A 21227-nucleotide genomic window follows, 5' to 3' on the forward strand; every position below is an offset into this window, starting at 1 on the left:
AACGTGGATGGAATGATACAAATAAAAAATGTATTGGTTTTCAACAGTTTCTCTAAGCTTTGTGGCCTGGTAGAAACGGCCTCAACATTTTACAACTACAGTACACGAAGCCAACTAAACTCTTCAAGCATATGGAGAACAATCAGTCTCAATGGTCCAATGCCAAATCCTCACACTTAGTGCACTCTGCAAACATTCCTATTCAACCTCAAAGCAGCTTCATAATCAAAAAGCCCTTTTGACTTCGCTTACACCCTCAGTCTACTTTCTTTTTCCCAACTTGCGTCACTCAAACATAAAAGCATTCTGGTGCTGTGTAGTTAGTTAAATCTGGTCTGTTAGTGTACACACTAACCTGCAAACTAGTTCTTATTCCCACCAAAAGCATAGCCAGATAGCCTAATACTGATTTACATAATACTTTGAAGAGTTTTAAATATATATAGATACAGATAAAACTAATTTAGTGTGGTTATTAGGCCATGAAAGGATGTGAGAACTGAGTAACTGTATATACATGAAAAAAAAAAAAACATCAGGACCTGATAGTACAGTATAACCCTGAGGGGACTTTGGGCATTGGAGAACATGAAATAATTCAAGTTTAGCCACTGGAACACATTTCTTCAAACTCCAGGGAACAGAAACATGCAGAAAGTGTGCAAGTGAGAGTCTGTGTAATATAGTAGCAGACAAATGCATGCAGACATATTGAGGGTCACTTAAATTAGATATTTGATAACTAGTCATTTATATACAGGTAGAACAGGATATCAACAATACATTTACTACAGAACAGATACGAATGACAAAAACCTCAAGTGTGCATTGAGCTCCATCCTTCAATCACATTTGCACTCAATATTAATTAGAATCAGTCTGGTATCTATCTACAAGTGTTACACAGTAGGAATGTTTAAGGTGTTGCACGGGACATAGTGTTAAACACTATACAGTGGTGATGTTTACACCTTTGGAGAGGAAACAGAAGCTTAGAGGAAAATATCCCGAAGTCGCACATCAGAACTGGAAAGCAGCCTGTCTAACCTCATGTTTCTATGACGGGTTCCCATTTGGGTCACATTCCTGAGCTCCGCTCAACACTTCAGACACAGGGTTTTAATTATGACGTCTGTGAACCAATGTCAGCTGAAGATATGAGAGGGTTTGCTTTTTCAAAACGCTTCATGCTAACTCGACCAACCAGATTATTCAACAAAATGCTTAAGTTGAAGCTATAACGAATTTGTGCCACGTGAACACCTGGAAGTGCACATGGTAACCGTCAAGAGACAGCAGCCTTTTAAATGTGAAGAAGCCATGTGAATAAATAAGTTGTCTCCACATTTAAAAGATGAACAAACAAAACATTATGAAATGTATGAAAAAAAAAAACCTGATGTCAATATTATAAACGAAGCAAGCACACTGAAGGAATCTACCATTTTCCCTGAAGCATTTGTTACTTCCATCTTGTCTATTTTCTCTTGCTTTATCCGTCTGTTATCTGCGGAGGCTGTGCGGCACTGTGCGCTTTCCCTGGCTGTCCAGACGAGTACGAGCGCTGACACTCTGAGGCTCTGCTGGACGTGACTCACGGAGTGCAATAATCAGCAGGCCTTAAACAGATCTGCGCGTTCACATTTCTGAGAGGAAAGAGAAACATGAGGTCAAATAAATATAAACTAATAGACCAATTATCTGTTTGTAAACATTCGGGATGTGCGCGTAGCATGGTTGCAGAAAAACCCGGGAGAGACAGCCTTTACGGCTAGAGAATTACACAGATACAGTACAAAATACTTAGATTTAAAAAGAGTATAGATTATATTGAATTGATGTTATTTTCAAAATGTTAATCGCATATTACAAGAGCTTGTCACCCAGCGATAAGCACTCAGCGATGATGTTTTTTTTTGTGGGTGGTTCAAGTTTTAGTCTATGGAGCCATGGAATAAAAGAATAAAAAAGGTCAATTTGATTTTATATTTTAAAATTCTGACTTTATTTTCGCAATTCCGAGATTCTATCTCACAACTCTACAGGAAAAACAACTCATCATTGTCTTTTCCTCTCGGCTCAGAGTTTATATAAACCTGCATTTGTGAGAAAAAAGTCAGAATTGTGAGATAAAATTGAAAAAAATGTTACGTATAAATGTTAATAGTAATAGGTTTTAATAATATTTCATGCTGTAACTGTAGGGCTAATACAATACGTCCTCTATAAACAGCATATGTGAATATTATGTAGACCTATTGTTTAAATCAAATTTATGCTTTAAAAGTAATCATAGCAGTTTTCATCCATAGTACGTCCATTTAAACACCTGCATTTAGCTTCAAATGGCGTCTTTGATGACCGTATTCTATAAAAACTATCTGCATTCTGATTTTGACATCAAAAGGCACAAAAAAATTTTTTTTTCCATAGATTTTACCCATTTACCTCCACTTGTTACCAGTGTTTTTCTGCAACCACTATGCGCACACAGCTGCAAGTGTGACGTCTACTCAAAATTGGTCTATACAATAGCATTTAGTAGACTTGGGACAGTTCGCGCAAAAATGAAAATTCTGTCATTAATTACTCACCATCGTGTCGTTTCAAACCATTCATTTTCAGAACACAAATTAAGATACTTTTGATGAAATCTGAGAGCTTTCTGACCCTGCATAGACAGCAACACAACTAAAGTTGTTATTTTTGTTTTTATTGCGTGCACAAATTATTCTTGTAGCTTCATAAGATTACGGTCGAACCACTGATGTCACATGGACTATTTTACCAATATCCATACTACCTTTCTGTGCCTTGACTGTAGGGCTGGGCGATAAATCGATAACGCTAATTATCCCCCAATATAAATTTCCTTGATAAATGATAAGAGTTCGATAAATGCTCGATAAAATGATAACGCGGCAAAGGCGGAATGAAAGAGCGCTAGTCATTTGAAGCGCACCACAGGGACTGTTTATCTGTTTGGATGAAAGTTCAAACGGCGGTGCGGCATGAGTTTACAAGATGTGTTCAATCTTTGATGAGTCTCGGTCATGCAGCTACTAAAACAGTGCTGTGAGATCCAATGTGAAGCGCTTGAATTTACGAAGAATACAAATAACTTTGTTTATAACCAGATGATACAGCGCTGACAAACAGGAGAAACACTGTGCACAACGACACAGTCAGAAGGCTTTTAAATCTACAAAACATAATAATTTACCATAGATTTACTGTAGTTGCATTAACTGCACAGTGGTATGGTGTCACAAAAGGGGGTTTCGTGTTGAATTTTATTATTTTATTAATGTAATGTGTTTTAAATGTATTGAAGGAGGAGTAATGGAATATATTCACAGTATTTTTTGTGATTAAGCTATAGTGTTTATGCATTTATACTAAATGTATTTAGACTATGTTTTTCACAGAAATTCATAGAAACCATATTACATTTTTACCATGGTATTGAGGTGCTATATTTGGGGTTTTAACTGTGATTATCATGATCTAAACGTATGAAACTATGGAAGACCAATGGTTAATTAAAAAAAAAAAAAACTCAAACAGTCAGAATAATTTAATGTCAACATATAAAATGAGGTTGCTACAATTTTTTCCCGATAGTACTGATTGTGATATTGAACAAATCTACATCTGCATCCTTACTCAAGCTACTATCAAATGTGTATTTCTAGGAGACAGAAAATGTTATATATATATATATATATATATATATATATATATATATAATTAATATTATATATTAATATTATTTTGTAAAGGAAAAATGACTGGAAAAGTGTAATGATTTCAAAACGTGAAATGTTTGTCATGTTCTGAACATAAATAATAGTTTAAAGCCACAATTAACCATCTAGTGTTTACAACCATCACATTGGAGCAAAATGCCTTTAAACTTGCCTTTAAACTTGAAAGAAATAAAAATTTGACATTTATTGTGATAATTATCGATATCAACTGATGTGAAAAAAATTATCGTGCTCATTTTTTTGGCCATATCACCCAGCCCTATTTGAATGTGTCCGTTGCATTGTCATCTATGCAGGGTCAGAAAGCTCTTGGATTTCATCAAAAAATATCTTAATTTGTGTTCCAAAAATGAATAAAAGTCTTACATGTTTGGAATGACATGAGAGTGAGTAATTAATGACAGAATTTTCATTTTTGGGTGAACTATCCTTTTAAAAGCATGAAAAGCCCTTACCGGACAGGGCTTCAATAGACTGGGCTGGATGAATGGAGCTGGTTTTCTCTTCAAAGGCCACTCTAGGCCCTTCAGGGCTCCCGTCGTCCATTAGGGGTTTGCTCTTCGCATGAACACCAAGATCGATCAGCTCCTCGAAGCTCCAGGATCCTCCTTTACCATTCAACCCTGGTACCAGGTTCACTTTAGAGTCCTCGTTCACAAACTCTGAGCCCTCCATTAGACAGGACTTGGGAGGGGGGCTGCTGGAGATTAAAACAAACGTGAATGTGTTTTATACACCACTAGTGTAATCCATATGAAACTAGAGTAAGTGATGTAATTTTTGTACCTGTCTACTGAGGGATCCTCTGTGCTGGGTCCATTGCTGTTCTCTTTATTGTCTACATCTGTTTGTGTGTTCATACTAACAGCTGGCTCCTCTTGCTCTGTGACTGGCTCCTCCACAGGTAAATGATGCTCCTGAGAGTCTGATGACTCTGTCTGCTTGACATTCTGCTCTGATTCAAAATCTTGATTTTCTACATTTTAATGAGACAGATGAATTATTCCCACATTAAGGACACACAATATGTTAAAAAACTGATATGTCTTAGTGTGATTATCAAACTGCAGACAATCTATTTTAATACAGGTTCAGAGTGTGTTCATCAAGGTGCAGCAATGTGTTCATTTTCACACAAACAAAAAAAGCTCATGCTCTGGTGTTTTTAACGCCTTCAGTTTGCAGGAAATGATGCATTGCTCTCTACGTGCACTATGCCACTCATTTCAGCAAATTGGTCATGAGGAGCACTTATAAATTGGTTTAGCAAAACAGAAACTTTAAGGATTCCCTTCAGAGTTCTGCCAAAACGACAGCTCAATGGTTTCAGTTTTATTAAATAACTGATTTTGTGTAACACTTATTTAATAATAAAAATTATAATTATTTTATAGCATGAGTCAAGACACAAACACATACGCAAAAAAAAAAAAAGCTTTTATATTTATAAAAATAGGGCTGGGCGATATGGCCAAAAATTTCAGAAGGTTTGACTAATCCTTTCTTTTACAATTTTTAACTAGTCAGCTTGAAAATGTAACTACAACATGATTCAAGTAACTTTTTCTTTATTAACCCTCTAGTTAAAGAAAATTCTATTCCAAGTGCACCACATATTAAGTTGTCAGCATGATGTAAATGTTAAACAAATCACTTGTTAAATATCTTTGCAGAAAAGATGCATGAACTACAACTACATCTTGTACAAACTTGTCTTATAAATATTATATTTTCAGAAATGATACAAGGAAAATGCTTTAAAAATCTAAAAAGTCAAGGTAATTCAAATTCAAAATAACTGAAGGTATAAAACCAGTAGACTATTATTAACTATAAATGTTCCGTAAAAACACTGAACAGCAGCTTTTAGCCTGTCCCCATGATGCAAACATGAAATATCAGACATACAGTAGTAGTTTTTCCACAGGTTTTTAATTCGATTGCACTGCTTTTCCATAGTTTTTTCTTGATAAACAGGGACACGTTTGACTGTTGCACTCACGTCTCTAGCAGTATATCATGCATGAAACAGCATTATAAAATCACGGCGCTCAAGTTGAAAGTAGTTCACTCTCATCTCCTTGCCTGTTTTTTCTATTTCACTGCCTGCGTTGCATCTTTGTCAACACAAAAGCGCATTCTGTGAATGGCACCTAATGATATAAGTGCCTCACACGTGAGAGCTTAATCACGTGTGCCAACATGTGGTTGGATCGTTCTTTTCTTCTTACTGTTATCATTGGCATATTTTTAAAGTGTCTAATTCTAACTTCTGGTAATTTACTATTCAAAATAAAATTGTGGCAAAACATTTAAATTCAAATCAGTAAAATCTGAAAAATTGCCCATCCCTAACATATAAAAAATGACTTTAGTTTTTTATGTTACATACAGTGATAGATCATATTTTGAGACTTTCTGCATAGGCTTCCTTTCGAATTTGCTTAGTAAATTTTTTGTAAATACTGTGTAAAACAGGTGTTCAGTTTCATTTCAGCAATGCTCCTAACTTGTTGCTTGCTTGTCATTGAAACAACAACAAACAAAATCACTGTTGTTGCCAACTAAGTCGTTTTCTGTCATTTCTGGCATAAAGACACCGACCTTTATTTTCACAGTCTATTTGGTCCTCAGCCTCCTCTCCGTTTTCATCAGAAATGTCTCTCTCATCATTACCCTAAAAGAGAACACACAGGCACAACATAAATAACTGCTTGGAAGTAGAAATGACTCATAACAAGCAGATACATCATGCCTCAATTCTATAGCCGTGTGATATAAAATTAAAGCTGGTAAACTTACCTTAAAATCGATTTGGTCTGTTTTTCTGGTTCTCTTCATAATTTCTTCAATTCTCTGCAGATGAAGATAGAATATTCAAGCAACTTGTATGATTCTTTAAACTACAGCTGCTACCTTAAAGGGACGGTTCATTTAAAAAAATGAAAATTCTGTCATTAATTACTCATCCTCATGTCATTCCAAACCTGTAAGTACTTCGTTCATCTTCGGGACACAAATTAAGATACTTTTGATGAAATCCGAGTGCTTTCTGACCCTGCATAAACAGAAATGCAACTACCACATTCAAGGCCCAGAAAGGTAGTAAGGACATCATTACAGTAGTCCATGTGACATCAGTGACTCAACCTTAGTTTTATGAAGCTACAAGAATATGTTTTGTGTGCAAAGAAAACAAAAATAACGACTTTATTCAACAATTTCTTCTCTTCTGTGTCAGTCTCTGCCACGCAGAATCCAGATGCACTTCACTTTGTTTACAAGCAAAAGAAGATGTGGTAGTTGAATGTGATAACTGCGTTGCTGTCTATGCAGGGTCATATCTTAATTTGTGTTTGGAAGATGAATGAAGGTCTTACAGGTTTGTAATGACATGAAGGTGAGTAATTAATGACAGATTTTTCATTTTTGGGTGACCTATCCCTTTGAATGCAAATATGTGATGCCATTCACCTTCTTTCTCTCCATGCGCTCCTGCTGGTTCTGTTCCAAAATGCGTGCTCTCTCCTGACGCAGCCTCTCTGCCTCCTCTTGGGCCTTTGCTTCAGCCTCCTCACGCTGCCATTGAATAAACAAGGAGTCAGTTATTCAAACAAAGCAGATCTATTGGGATTTCTGTGCAAGGGGATTGTCAACTCACCTCTTTCTGTAGCTCAACCTGTCTTTGCTGCTCCTCCAGCTCCATTCGCTGTCTCTCCTCCTCTGCTATACGAGCCTGCTCCTCCTCTTCTCTCTTCCTCTCCTCCGCAAGCCTCTTCTCCTCCTCTGCACGCCTCAAGCGCTCCTCTTCCGCCAGCCGCTTCTCCTCCTCTTTCCTAAGCCTGTCGAGACATGATACCTCAGGGCCTTTGGAACTTCAAATGTAAATAGTTTTAACACAGCAAGCTGAGGATCACTTCAACGTTAATGACTGCATAACAAACCTGCTCTTACAAACAAGAAAAACAAGAATATGACTACAAATTAATGCCAGTGTTTTCATTTTGATTTTTTTCAGTAATTGCAGGTTTGAGATCATAATAGTATATTCAGAAGCAGTTAAAGACAAACCTCTCCTCTTCTTCTTTCTGTATGCGGAGTTGCTCTTCTTTCTCTTTCTGTTCGCGCGCCAGACGTCGGTTCTCCGCCAGGATCTTGGAGGCCTCTGCAGCTGAGTTGGTTCCTGCGATAGCTTTGGAACTGGATTCTGAAAACACACAAATACATTATGCACATTAACATTATCTTTGCTACTATTTATAGTTCATGAATTACTTTTCTCTATGGTAATGCACAATAAATGCATTGAAAGACAGGGAAGTGTTTTTCACCAAGTAAAAGTATAATAGATTTATGTTTCCAGCAGAGGGCAGTGTGTCTTAAGGAGAAACCTGAATGGCACTGTATACAAACTCAGTAACCCCAGCAGCATCTGACCTTGTTAGCAGATATCTAAAGACAGTTCATTACACAAACGGTGCTGGTTTGCTGCTGTAAAAGTTCAAAGGCTTCGTTTTAGCAAGACACTTGGCAAGGCAGGAAGCAGTAAAAAGCTGAATCATTTTCAAAGCTTGTTTACTATTGAACATTAGATGGAAGTAATGATCTGCTTCATCATCTTGACTGCAGCACCTAGCAGAGGATCGTGTATGTGCTGAAAAGCATTAAGTGGAGTTTGAATAGCAGTATTGAAATCCGTCATACTTCATGTTCTCCAAAATATTAAACATTTCTGATAAACTTTACACTTTAAATGTATCATTTCAATTTTTTCCCATTGATCCTGAGAGAAATGTTAAGTTAACGCCAAAAATAAATTCCTGATAGAATTTAAAATCTACCTGCCAGAGACACTGTAATAGAGTGCAAAAGCTTGGTTCCGGAAGTATAAAAAAAAAAAAAAAAAAAAAAAAAAAAAAAAATTCACATTCATCTTCTTCATAGAGGAATTCATTTTTAACAGTAACTTAATTGATGGTATAGACTTTTATTAAAAGTGCCAATCCACATTATTTCAACCCGTTTTTAAAAATAATTCTGTTTAAAGGCACAGTATGTCATTTGTCATTTACAGTATGTTTCTTCATGGTTTCTACAAAATAAAACATGGTTCTACAAAATACGGAAATCGAGGGTGTATTGGCAGGTGACGCAATAGCCTGTTACACTAATTAAACTGCTTATTTTTCTGGATTTAAACATTCTTGGAAACACAGGGCTCCAGACTAACATTTGAGAGCAGTGATATCAGCAGCACTAAATTCTACAGATTGTGGAGCCAGCAGCAGATGTGGTAGTGCTGGGGCGTTGTGTGTGGAAGCATTAAAAATATAGCTAATTTAATCATAAAATTACTATTGTTTTGCATTAATCTAGCTTGCGCCAACTGGCCGTACATTGGAAGCCTTTCTGGGTGTATAACGTAGGACGTTGGTTTGTGGTTTGTGCATGCGCAACGCTGGCGTCCTACCCCATTAACCCGGAAAGGTTAAATATGGACATTTTTCTTACAAAAATGCATAAATTTGCTACAGGAGGTCTTTATTCACCCCTCCATGTGGAGCACTTCTTATCATAGACAGATGCACTTTATTGGACTTGTTTCGGACTGATAAAGAAAAACACAGCCCATGTCATTCTAAAGCCTGGAAGTAGCAGGATAATTTTTAATATAGCTCCGATTGGATTCGTCTGAAAGAAGGAAGTCATTACACCTAGGAAGGCTGTGCAGCTCAAATGTAGCAACATATGCAAAAGAAACGGAAGTGCTTATTAGGCTTTCTTTTGCAGAAAAAAATGGGTGCAGTCTGGAGCCCTGAATTATTTGGGATAATGTATATACACATCATCAAAATATATAACAAGGTTCTAATACTTTTTTGATATTTTAATCCAAAAATCTTATGTGGTGTACCTTTAACAGTGAGATTCCTAGTGAAAAACTACATTACCCATAATTCTGCAAAGAAATTTCCACTAATCATAGAACTGAAATAAGCAAATTGTGCTAAAAAAAACTCAGTAGTGCCTGCCCATTCCTAGGAAGCACTGGGAATGTGTCAGTGTTCCTACACTGTCAAACTACTTGGATACTTGTGTCAATAAAAAAAAAACAAAACATAAACGTACACACCTTTTTAAGATTTAACTGACAATTTGGGAATCACAATTTTAAAATTCCCTGGTATCTTCAGTTATTTCATGGAAAGTATGGAAGTCCAGGCATTCGTTTTTTGAGTTCACTCACCCTCTTTGGTCTTGGGTGTGGGTGTTGGGCTGGGTGTGCTGGTTTCTGGAGACTGTGGGGTGACAGGTATCATGGGAGACATATCCTTTGGCTTGGAGTCCCTCTTGCGAAGGGTAGGTGGGCCAGTGGGGGTGAGAGCAGGTTTCTGTATGGGTGGAGGTTTGGATGTGGCAGAGGGCTGAGGGGATGGAGGCCGCTGTTTCAAACCACTGGGGGGACGGAGGGCGGAAGCGAGGACTCTGCCTGATGGATACAAACATAGAAGCGAAGTTAAAAAAAATGGGCACACATTCTTACTATAGACCAGGGGTGTCAAACTGCAGGTCTGCAGAGTTTAGTTCCAACCCTGCTCCAAGACACAAACCATGTAGTTTTCAAATAAGCCTGAAGGACTTGATCAGCTGGATCAAGTGCATTTTAATTAGGGTTGAATCGAACTCTGCAAGGCTGTGGCCCTTTAGGAACTGAGTTTGAAACCTGTGCTACAGACAACGGGAGATACAATTTCAGCAGCGGACTGTAAAGGTGTGAAATCAAACTATCAGTTTAGAGTGAAACCACTGCAGGCTAAACCTGATCTCAGGGGTCTTACTTGGCTGATCCAGGTGAGGGCGCTCTTGGGGTGGTGTTAGCAGCAGGAGAAGGAGACGGCGATCGGTGACGATTAGAGGGCGAGGCAGGGCGTTTTCCTACTGGTGACGTGAAGCGTTTCTCCTTTTCAGCTTTCTGTTTTTACAAATGCAAAAGAAAAAAAAAAACAAGATCACACCTTATCCACTACATGAACAAATGAGCAAAACCCTATCTTAAAGATTTAAATTAGATTTTAAATCCCAGATTTTCAATGTTGTCTCAGACTTTTTGGATCAAAAAGAAGAGTGTCACATTTGAAAGGCACTATGTAGTGATCAATAACTGTTCAGTCTAATGAAAGCATGGTGTATATATCACTCTATTGCAGCTGGGACTTGGATCTGAAAAAGGCCGTGGTAAACATGTCCTTTCAATCTATTTTTAATCTTGTGTCCACATGCTCATGGTGTCAATGGGACAAATGAACTAAATGCAGGCTTATAAATGTAGAGATGTCTTTTACTGGACACCTCACATGATTACAGCAAAGAAGCTAGCAGTGAGTACACCATGTTTTCATCTGTAACTCTAGATATCTCTCCAAATGACTATCAAGCAGATCTGACATTAAGAGCTGTAAGGTCGAGCCACTGGTGAAGCTACAGTACAGTACAACCATCCGAAGGAAACATGTCAGTTTCAATTTACATTCCCCCAGTGGATATACAATGCAAGCTCTCCTTGCTTTCTCTTTGGGACACACACTCAAACTCGGTTAGTGCACATTATATGTAGGGCATTGCTACAAATTAACTGTGTGTCTGAATGAATCAATGAAGAGGGCATTTGCAAAACTCTGCATGAGGGATCCGACTGTCACATGTAGTTCAGATCTGATTATGTTAGAGTAAAGAAAAAAGTTAGAGACTCTGTGTAAGTTAAGAGGTTGAATGCTCCTAAAAACTCTGACTAACACACTTTAGTAAAGACAGTAAAGATATTTATAATAATTACAATTATATAATAATTACATAATGTATTATAATTACAGACAATTTCTAGTTTAAATAAGGCGATTCTTTTAGAAAAATATTTAGCACAACAGCACAACTGTTTTCAAGATTGATTATAATAAGAAATGTTTTTAAGTACCATCAGTATATATTAGAATGACTTCTGAAGGATCATGTGACAGTGAAGACTGGAGTAATGGCTGCTGAAAATCCAGCTTTGCATCATAGGAACCCAACCCAAAACTTTTGAAAGCTACACTAGTGTAAAATTAACCTGTTTTGCTAAACTAACAGCACAATGCCTAAACAAACAAGCAATACAGCACATACAAATATTGTGTGAAATAGGACTTTTTAATAAAACAGGACTACTTTTCAGTACTGAATGAAAAATTCTACTTAAGTGTGTAAATGCTTTCCAGCTACACACACACTCGAATTTCCTGTGCTGTTGAAATGAATCCAAATGCAATTTTTCTATGGTTTGTACTCTGACTCAGGGAATCAGTGGTTTGAAAAGAACAGTTTGGCACTTAGTCAAAAATTAGATTGATGTAACCCAGTTCCCTGTCTTTCCAGCGTATGTTGCTGCTGGAGCGTTCTTAAGCCTGGATCAGATAGTGTTATTCGGAACGAACAGCTCACTGATTAACGTCAGGGATAAATCCAAGCTGTTTTGCAAAGCAAACCATAATATACGGACATATAAATGTTTGAATGAGTACATATTGTTTTAAGGCATTGCAACTAAGGAAGACACAGATAACACACAGGTACTGTAGTTCGGTTAAGCTTATCCTGGTACACACTGGAGATCAAACTATATACATACACCAGGCGGCTTTTCAAGTTCCTTATTGTTTAAAAAAAAAAAAAAAACAAATAAAGAGCACTACTGTTCAAAGGCTTGGGGACAGTAAAAAGCTAATTCATTACATTTATTAAGCAAGGATGCATTGAATTGATCAAAAGTGATATTTACAATGTTACAAAAGAATTTTATTTCAAAATCAGTCAAACGTTTCTGAACAAGATTTTGAATGTTTTTTAATGTTTCTTCTGCTCACCAAGCCTGCATTTATTTGACTCAAAGTACAGCAAAAACAGTAACATTTTGAAATATTTTTATTTAAAATAACTGATTTCTATTTGAATATATTTTAAAAAGTAATTTATTCCAGGGATTTTAAAACTGAATTTTTAGCATCATTACTCCAGTCACATGATCCTTCAGAAATCATTCTAATATTCTGATTTGCTGCTTAAAAAAATGTTTATTATTATTATTTTGTTGAAAAGGTTTTTTTTTTTTCAGTTTTCTTTGACAAACAGAAAGTTCAGACAAACAGCATTTATCTGAAATAGAAATCTTTTGTGACGTTGTAAATGTCTTTATCATCACTTTTGATCAATTTAAAGCATCCTTGCTAAATAAAAGTATTAATTTCTATAATTTCTTTTTTTTTTTTTGTTTCAAATAAATGCTGATCTTTGGATTCTATTCATCAAAGAATCTTGAAGAAAATGTAATCAACTGTTTTAAATATTGATAATAATAATAAAAAATGTTTCTTGAACAGCAAATCAGCATATTAAATACATATTACCGAAGACTATAATGATGCTGAAAATTTAGCTTTGATCACGGGAATAAATAACAATTTAACATATATTCAAATAGAAAACAGCTATTTTAAATGATAAAAATATTTCAAAATTTTAATGCTTCTGCTGTATTTTGGATCAAATAAATGCAGGCTTGGTGAGCAGAAAAGACTTCTTTAAAAACATAAAAAAAAAAAATATCAAAAACTTTTGGCTGATAGTGTAAAATTAACTCTATTCAAAGAACCCTTAAAGCTGTTTAAAAAATTTCAAATCCATTTCAAAGTGGAAGTTGACATGCATCATCTACTCACCTGTGTCATACTGGAAATGGCATCTGCGGACACAGAAGTAGGCGGGCCTTTCTTTCGATCGCTGCTGCGACTGCGTATGGGTCCGCGGGCCGGGGTCTGCATGGGGCTGGCAGATGCTGAACGAGGACACAGGTGAGACTCTGGTAAAGGACACAGTCAGTGGTGCACAGCCAGGGACAGCAGGGAAGGGACGTCACAAGCAGCCGAGTGGGTGAGCAAAGCGAAGGCAGAGGAAGGGACAGAAAAGGCGAGATATAAAGAGGAAGGGAGAAGGGGAAAGGGATGATAAAAGCACAAAACATTGGTGTATGTTAGATCAGTCATACAGGCTGATGGGAAACTGTTGCTGATAGCACTGATGGCTTCAGATTGATTGGGTTTGACGGGTGGATTGGTGGGTGTGAGACAGAGAGAGAGACATGGCAGGGGACAGACAGCATCCTGGGCAGATATTGGCCACCAATATGCTAAAGCACACCTTCATATGCAACCAAGCAAGCACCTTAGGCTGTAGTTTTAGTAAGATCAACAATACCACAAATTAAGAGCATTCACTCACTCATTCTCCCGTTATATACACATCAGGGACATCAAACCGCATAAAATGCTCTCCAAGCCAAGTCTGATGTTAAACCACTGATCTCTGATATTTGCATACAATTGTTGCACTTTATTGCATTAAGTAGCAATGAGCTACACTCTGATTATACACAAATATATCCACTGGGGCTGTCACGATTCCTTAATTCAATTCAAGCACTCAATTTGTAAAAAACCTCAATTGCATTTTGCCCGACGTGTTGCATAACCTGCAAAATACCGGAAGTGGCGCATCCCACAGATGAAACGCAATTATTAGACCGTTTTCCAAAGCCGCATGATATATTAAACCCATTTAAAAGTCATAATAAAGCATAACGCTATTGTGTATACACAAACACTATGATTCAATTAAATGAATATAAGGTTTAATATATGCACTTCAATTATTTACATGCGTGCAGGTTATGTAGATGCGTCTCAGAGTGGTTCTGCTGACAGAAAATGCTGCTCCAGACAAACAGTTATCATTTACATGTGTATGATAACTGCATATTGTTGTGAGTTTGCGTTTATTATAACGTTCATCTGAGAACGCAAAGTGTGCAATTTCATCAGATTTGTAAGGCAAATAATTTATAAACCTACGCAAACACAGGAGAATACATCATCTTTCTCAATTTGGTAAATGTTCATCGCAAATTTACACGTTTCGATGCACAAATATTCAAGAAATTACAATTGCTGTAGCATTTTGCTTAGGTCTATTTTTATTACTGCCAAAAATTTATTATAATTATCCAATTACACAAGTAATTGTCTAAATAATCGACCAATTTACTCAATTATAAACTTTGATTTGAAGCAACGAAAATGTTGTCTATTATAGTGTATAGTAGTAAATATAGGTCTATTTTCATTACTACCAAAAGAAGTATTATAATTATATGATTACTTGATTAATCGTCCGAATAATCAACCGATTTACTCAATTACAAACTTTGATTTGAAGCAAAGAAAATATTGTCTGTTTTGGTGTATTATAGTAAATATGGGTCTATTTTCATTAGTACCAAAAAAAAAAAAAAAAAAAGAAAGAAGAAGTATTCAAGTACTCGATTAATCGTCCGAATAATCGACTGATTCACTCGCTTACCAGAATAATCATTAGTGGCAGCCCTACTATCCACACAAAATAAATCACTGCCATTTCACAATATTTTCTTTGCTTCAAATCAAAGTTTGTAATGTGCTTCATTTCGAAACTGGTTGTTTTAGTTAATGGCTTAGAGCTTTCAAAAAAAATCCATATGAAGATAGCAAATAGGAAAAATACTTTTGCAACCAAAGACGATGAAAATGTGGTCACCACTGTTGAGCTCTACAGAGATGGTAATCGATCAGGGGAAGCCCGGTATCTGTTGGTGGGGGTGAACTGAGGTGAGCAGTAATAGCTGACCTAAGTATTGGGTCTGCTATGACAGTAGGATTTCTGTGCTAATCTCAACACACTATAATTAACCATGACTGTTATCATCATGGAAAGCCTATAAATGTAATTGATCCATAAGCTGATGATTCATAATCATCTCTCTGTCTATTTTAAGAAACCAATAAGGCAGATACTATCAGACTCAGTTATGCTGATAGCATCATGTCAACATCAAACCCTGTCAAACAAGTTATATATCCAGTATGCACTTGAGCCTTTACTGGTTGCTGGGAATCTTAAGTGAGTTTGGTAGCTTTGGGAACTGAATGTTTAGGGTGACGCTGCTGGTCTGCAGGGGCCGTGAGCTGCTCTGTGTGGATCAGCTGGGGATTGAAGTAGCAACAGCAGGGCGCAGATTCACTCTACTCATTCCCTCTCATGCACAGAACCGCTCGGCTAATCAGCTTACAAAAGATCCCTCAGCAATAGCCCTAGAACACCTTGCAAACGTTAATGTGTGCATGTGTATTTTAGAGAGTGAGAGCAGGGTAAAGACTAGTGATGCACCGAAAATTACTGTGTATGATGAAAAATTATTTGCATGCATTTTTGCAAGTGATTTATTTTTAAAGACATAATTAGGGCTGGGAAAAGAATCGAGAAATTATTCTGCACCAATTCTGAGATTTTCAGAATGCATCACTATTCTCTTTGGAATCAATTCTGAGCTTCTTTTTTAACAGCAGATGCTTTAGAAACAGCCGTACTCTGCTTCCTGTTCCTTACACACACTTGAACCTAAAACAATCATTCATAAAGTTCAAGTTTTACAAAGCTTTTTGTTGCTTTCTATTCAAGGTAGGGATGCAGATATTATCTGACCGATATTGGAATTGGCCGACAATGGCTTTAAATGTAAATATCGGCTTCAGGCTGATGTGAAAAATTAGCCTCCAACGGGTCTTAATGCGCATTTGGTAAGGAGTTTTAATTCCGTAGGGGGGGCGCTGTTGCTCCACTTCTAATAAAATGAAAGTAAAATCCACAAATTACATTTAGACTGCATTTCTGATTAAATAAAGCAGTAATTTATGTCATAAAATAATGAGTATGTTTTTATTTAACTGTCAGAATCTATAACATATGTATATTTAAAAAAAAACACACGTAAATTAAATAATTTTATATATACTGATTTATTCATTAATGTGTAATGTGTTATACATTTTACACAAATTTTAAGCTCTAAATGATTTTCAGAATTGTTACAACTCTTTTGCTTTAGACCATCTACAAATGTTAAATCTTAAAATAAAATGTAAAGGTTACCACTGCATCTTTCTGGAAAAAAAAATGCAGTGATTGATATATAGTTTGTTTATAGTTATTTTCAAAGCTGTACTGTCATGTAATTGTTTATAATTAAAACTTTACAACTTTATAATTGTTTATTTCATTTCAAAATGTAAAAAAATTTACTTCCGCACAGGAGAGACTTGGTGTTGTTTCCAAGCAAAAGGAAACATATCAGCCAAAATGAGCTGAAAAATATCAGCATATCGGATATCAGCAAAAATCCAATATCGTGCATTACTAATAAAAGCATTCCGAGCTGAGGTGCAATTACATGACTCAGCTGAATGCACAAGTGTTATTTAGAGCACCATCTGCTGTTAAAAACGAAGCTCAGAACCGATTAAAGAGAGAACTGCGATGCATTCGGAATTGATCCATGAGTTCATCACAGCCCTAGATATAATGCCCTAATATATACACAAATTTCATACACAGTTTTTTGTTGCTTTTCAATCGAGGTAAACAAGAAAGTATGCTAAAGCTTGGTTCTGTACAAAAGTAATCTTGCATTCCATCTTCACTTTTTAAAAACTGATTTATGTACACATGCCTGAACGTCTGTCCATTCCATCACGGGATTTCTCTATGTGAGTCACACAGAGAAGGTACACATGTCTCAAGAACTGTAAATGCGAGCTCATTTTTGATAATAGCATCAGATGATATGTACATTTTAATCAATTAAACCTGGAACAATTCAAGTGCAGTCTGCTTTGGTTATTGTAACAGTTTCTGTTACAATTTCCAGTGTATTTTTGCTTTTGGCTAAAAACAGTCATGAAAGATTAAATAGCCAAAGTTCAAAGGCATCATTAAAAAAATGACAGCTAAGCCTGTAAATCAACAAGTTTGTTTCAAAACATGTAGAACTCAAATGTGATTCAAGCCACATTAAAGGACTCCAGCATGCCCAATATAACACGCCAACCAAGCACCCCTGCAGAGCGGCTTTTATCTACACACAAGTGGAAGGTTCCGGGACGAGCTGGGCCTCCCTTTCTCTCTAATGTTACCTTGGGCGTCGCCTCCTTCGGCGGACAGGGCCGCGGCACTCTTGCTTCTAGCTAGCGAGGCCTGGGTGGGTGTGAGCAGCCGACTGAGGACACTGCTATCCATGGGGGCAGCCAACGAGCGGCGAGCTATAGACACGGTGTGCCCGTACAGACACGAAAAACAGAGCAGACAAAAGGGAAAAGAAAAGAGAAAGGTTGAGGAATAAACACAAAAGAGGAAGGAGAGGGGAATGACACCAATGTGATTTCAAATGCAGGAATCGACACAAAAACCAAAGAGAAAAGTGCTTTATAAATGTAAACAGTGGATGTCAATTGAGACTCTCAATGCTGGTGAGACAAAAAGAATATTAGTGAGGTAAGAAGGAGGTGATTGGGAGCAGGGCCAGGGCTGTGGAAGTGGAGGTGAAAACAAAAGGGAAACACAAAGCCAGGACTAAAGAGTAACTGGAAGAGCTTCTTGAGATCAAATGCTTGAAGTCAGGCATTTTTAATTTGAGGTATAGACTGGATTTATTTTATCATTAAATAAATAAAACAATCAGCATTTGACTTCTGATCTCTACTGCAGTTTCACAGAATGTTGTTGGTAAAACAAAAATTCTGGTGAAACTGAACAAATTTGTTACAGCCTGCACAATGCAAAACTGTAGCAGGTCATGCTAACAGGCGCAAAAAGCTCTTGCTGTCATGAGATCTACGTTTGTAAACCGAGTTACAAATCCACAGTGGGGAAAAACTGAAAAATGAAGGAGTAAAAACTTAATGTCTCTTTTGAGTGATCCGTTTTTCTTTCCCTCTAAGGCACTATAGTGATACAGTCCAAGTTGTAAAGAAGAGGTGAGGTTGTTAAGCTTCTGATGATGTGGCTAAGGGCGGTAACTGTCTGAGTAAGTGTGCACTCTTATGGGGAAGCTCTAAAACTATCTATTACAACAATTCAGGTAGGTCATTTAATTTTCAATATTAAGTATATAAACCAGAAGTCTAAAGATGCCCTGCAAAAATAATAAGACCTAGAAATAAACACAGTGTTCCTGTAAATCCATTCAGCTTTTTCTGCATTTAAACCTGGAATGACAACAGACACACTCGCACACTGAAAACAGCCATGGCACCAGAGGCCAAACTCCTTGGTTAGTGTCATATGGGAAGAAAAACAACATTATGTTCACACAAACAAACACACATTGTATTTACATTCACAAAGAGCTCATTCCTGGTGAGTAGGTCAGTTAGTGAGAACTCCCTGAGAGAACGAAGAAGCAACAAAGAGAAGTTGAGACGAACTGGAAGCTCAAGGCAGCAGCAAACATCCGACGTTTGGACAAAACAGCATCGACATTAGCGCACTGCTATGTTTCTGGATGCACGACTAAAAGGACATAGCAAGCAAACAACGTAGGGAGAGAGACGCTGCACGTTTACAGGGTTCGTACAGATACTGTAAAATTAAATTCTAGGACTTTCAAAGACTTTTCAAGCACTCCTTTCGTGATTTTCAAGGATTTTTAGAGATCTCACTTATTAAACAATGCCTTATCTTTCAAATAAAAAATAAATAAATAAATACTACTAATGAAAAAAAATGGTGAAAATAAAGTGAATGGATACTAAAGTATTACAAAGTATACTACACTTTTACTATAGTAAAACAACGGTAAATTTTCTTAATGGTACTGTATTTGTGTATACTTTTTTTTTTCTTTATTTTGGTTTTAGAATTGTACTGCTTTAATGGTTCGATATTTTTTACTGTTTAAGAAAAAAAAAAAAATCTTAAAAACTAATTTTGTGAAACTGTTCTGAAATCCTGATATGAATCAAATGATTTACAATCTGCGCTCCAAAGTCTAAATCTCCGAATCTAAATCAATAAAGTCAGTGCTACTACTTGCTTACCTCAATTGCCTACTGACATTAACTGATATAAGCGAAAAGGCATGTTTTTTTAATTTAGCATGAACATATGTGCTTACTGACAAAATTAAACACTAATTTCACAGATATATTATATTTCAATATAATCCTCCTCAGGAACATTGCTATTTTCAAGGGTTTCCAGGCCTTAAATTTCAAAAAGTCAAATTCAAGTACTTGTAAGCACCTTGTACGAACCCTGTGTTTATAAACATAAAAACCCCATGCTCCCCCCCAACATCCCCTGTGTCATATTCTGTTGGCTGCAGATTAAACGAGCAGGGCAGACCATAGACGTGAACAGTTTGTGCTTATTTATTAGTAAACGGCGAACAGGCATGGTGAACGGTCCCAGGCGGAATTTAAGCACCTGATTCATCTGCTGTCGATTTCTCTGGTTTGGTGATGGGCTGTGTTTTAGCCCCTACTCGAGAAAGAGAGGCGCTTCGCTTCTTCAGGATTGGGCCTACAGACAAAGTGGACAGGGAGGCATTAGAATCATTCAGGAAGCAAGGCCTTGCCAGTGTCTAGCTTACGTATGCCACTTGCAGCGAATGAGGAAATGGATATTTTGATGACAACAATGCAGCTAGACTCTAGTTGTATTTATAATAGTTTCCATTTTAATTCCAATGTGGAGAATTGCATTTGTAAGCGAATTTGCTTGCGAATGCTTGTGTAAGCTTGCTGTATTTGCCTGTTTGAATGCTTATTTACATTGAAACTAGATTTTCAGAATGACAATGAGTAAGCTGCTCCGCTAAAGTAGACAAATAAAGGCTCACACCCTGTATTGAATACTTTTTTTGAGACTTATCTCTCTATATGTGCAGAAAACAAATGTTAAAGGGATAGTTCATTTAAAAATAAAAATTCTGTCATCATTTTACATTTTACTATTCCAAAGCTATATCACGTCTTTGGAACACAATAGAAGAAAATAAGAGAAATTACTGATACTTTCATGTAACTTTTGTTCCTTTTTAAGTTTGAACACTCCAGTCAGCATTCACTGTAAATGAATGGGAAAAAAACAACTAGTGCTTTATTCAAAATATCTCCTTTTGTGTTTCACATTTAGGTTGGGTTGCGTAAACAAAGGGTGTGTAAATGAAGACAGAATTTTTATTTTTTAATAACAAATCTTTTAAAAGAGGGGCAGCACTGGTAGTTTGGCACCTGTCTTTTCCACCTGAGGCTGCTTATGCGCTTCTTTAGAGGCCTGAGGAACATTGCTAGGCAACCGGTTCAAAGACGAACTTCTCCGCTTTGCACCTGAGGGACAAAAGAGAGCTCAGCTCCTGAATCGAGCACTTAGGTTTCACTCAAGAGGGACTGAAGACAGACTTCAAAGATAAAACCATCAACACAAAAGTGATTTAAAATCTACAACTTTTGCAGCACCACACTAAAATGGGCCTGCAGAGAAGGAAATGAAGTGGAG

At 36.8% G+C, this 21227-nt stretch overlaps 1 protein-coding gene across 1 annotated transcript in view; it reads right to left on the reverse strand.

Annotated features, from left to right (window-relative positions):
- Window positions 1-520: 520 nt before the first annotated feature.
- Window positions 521-21227, reverse strand: part of map7d3 (MAP7 domain containing 3) — a 35084-nt gene continuing 14377 nt past the window's right edge. The window contains 15 exon segments of the mRNA XM_051128027.1: window positions 521-1646; window positions 4226-4470; window positions 4557-4746; window positions 6375-6447; window positions 6573-6626; window positions 7245-7349; window positions 7432-7612; window positions 7842-7977; window positions 10018-10231; window positions 10233-10260; window positions 10610-10743; window positions 13523-13638; window positions 17864-17989; window positions 20154-20249; window positions 20963-21058. Coding sequence (XP_050983984.1) covers window positions 1639-1646; window positions 4226-4470; window positions 4557-4746; window positions 6375-6447; window positions 6573-6626; window positions 7245-7349; window positions 7432-7612; window positions 7842-7977; window positions 10018-10231; window positions 10233-10260; window positions 10610-10743; window positions 13523-13638; window positions 17864-17989; window positions 20154-20249; window positions 20963-21058 — 1802 coding nt within the window. The 3' untranslated portion in view covers window positions 521-1638.

The sequence above is a fragment of the Labeo rohita genome, chromosome 14 (genome assembly GCF_022985175.1).
Source record: "Labeo rohita strain BAU-BD-2019 chromosome 14, IGBB_LRoh.1.0, whole genome shotgun sequence".
NCBI lineage: Eukaryota > Metazoa > Chordata > Actinopteri > Cypriniformes > Cyprinidae > Labeo > Labeo rohita.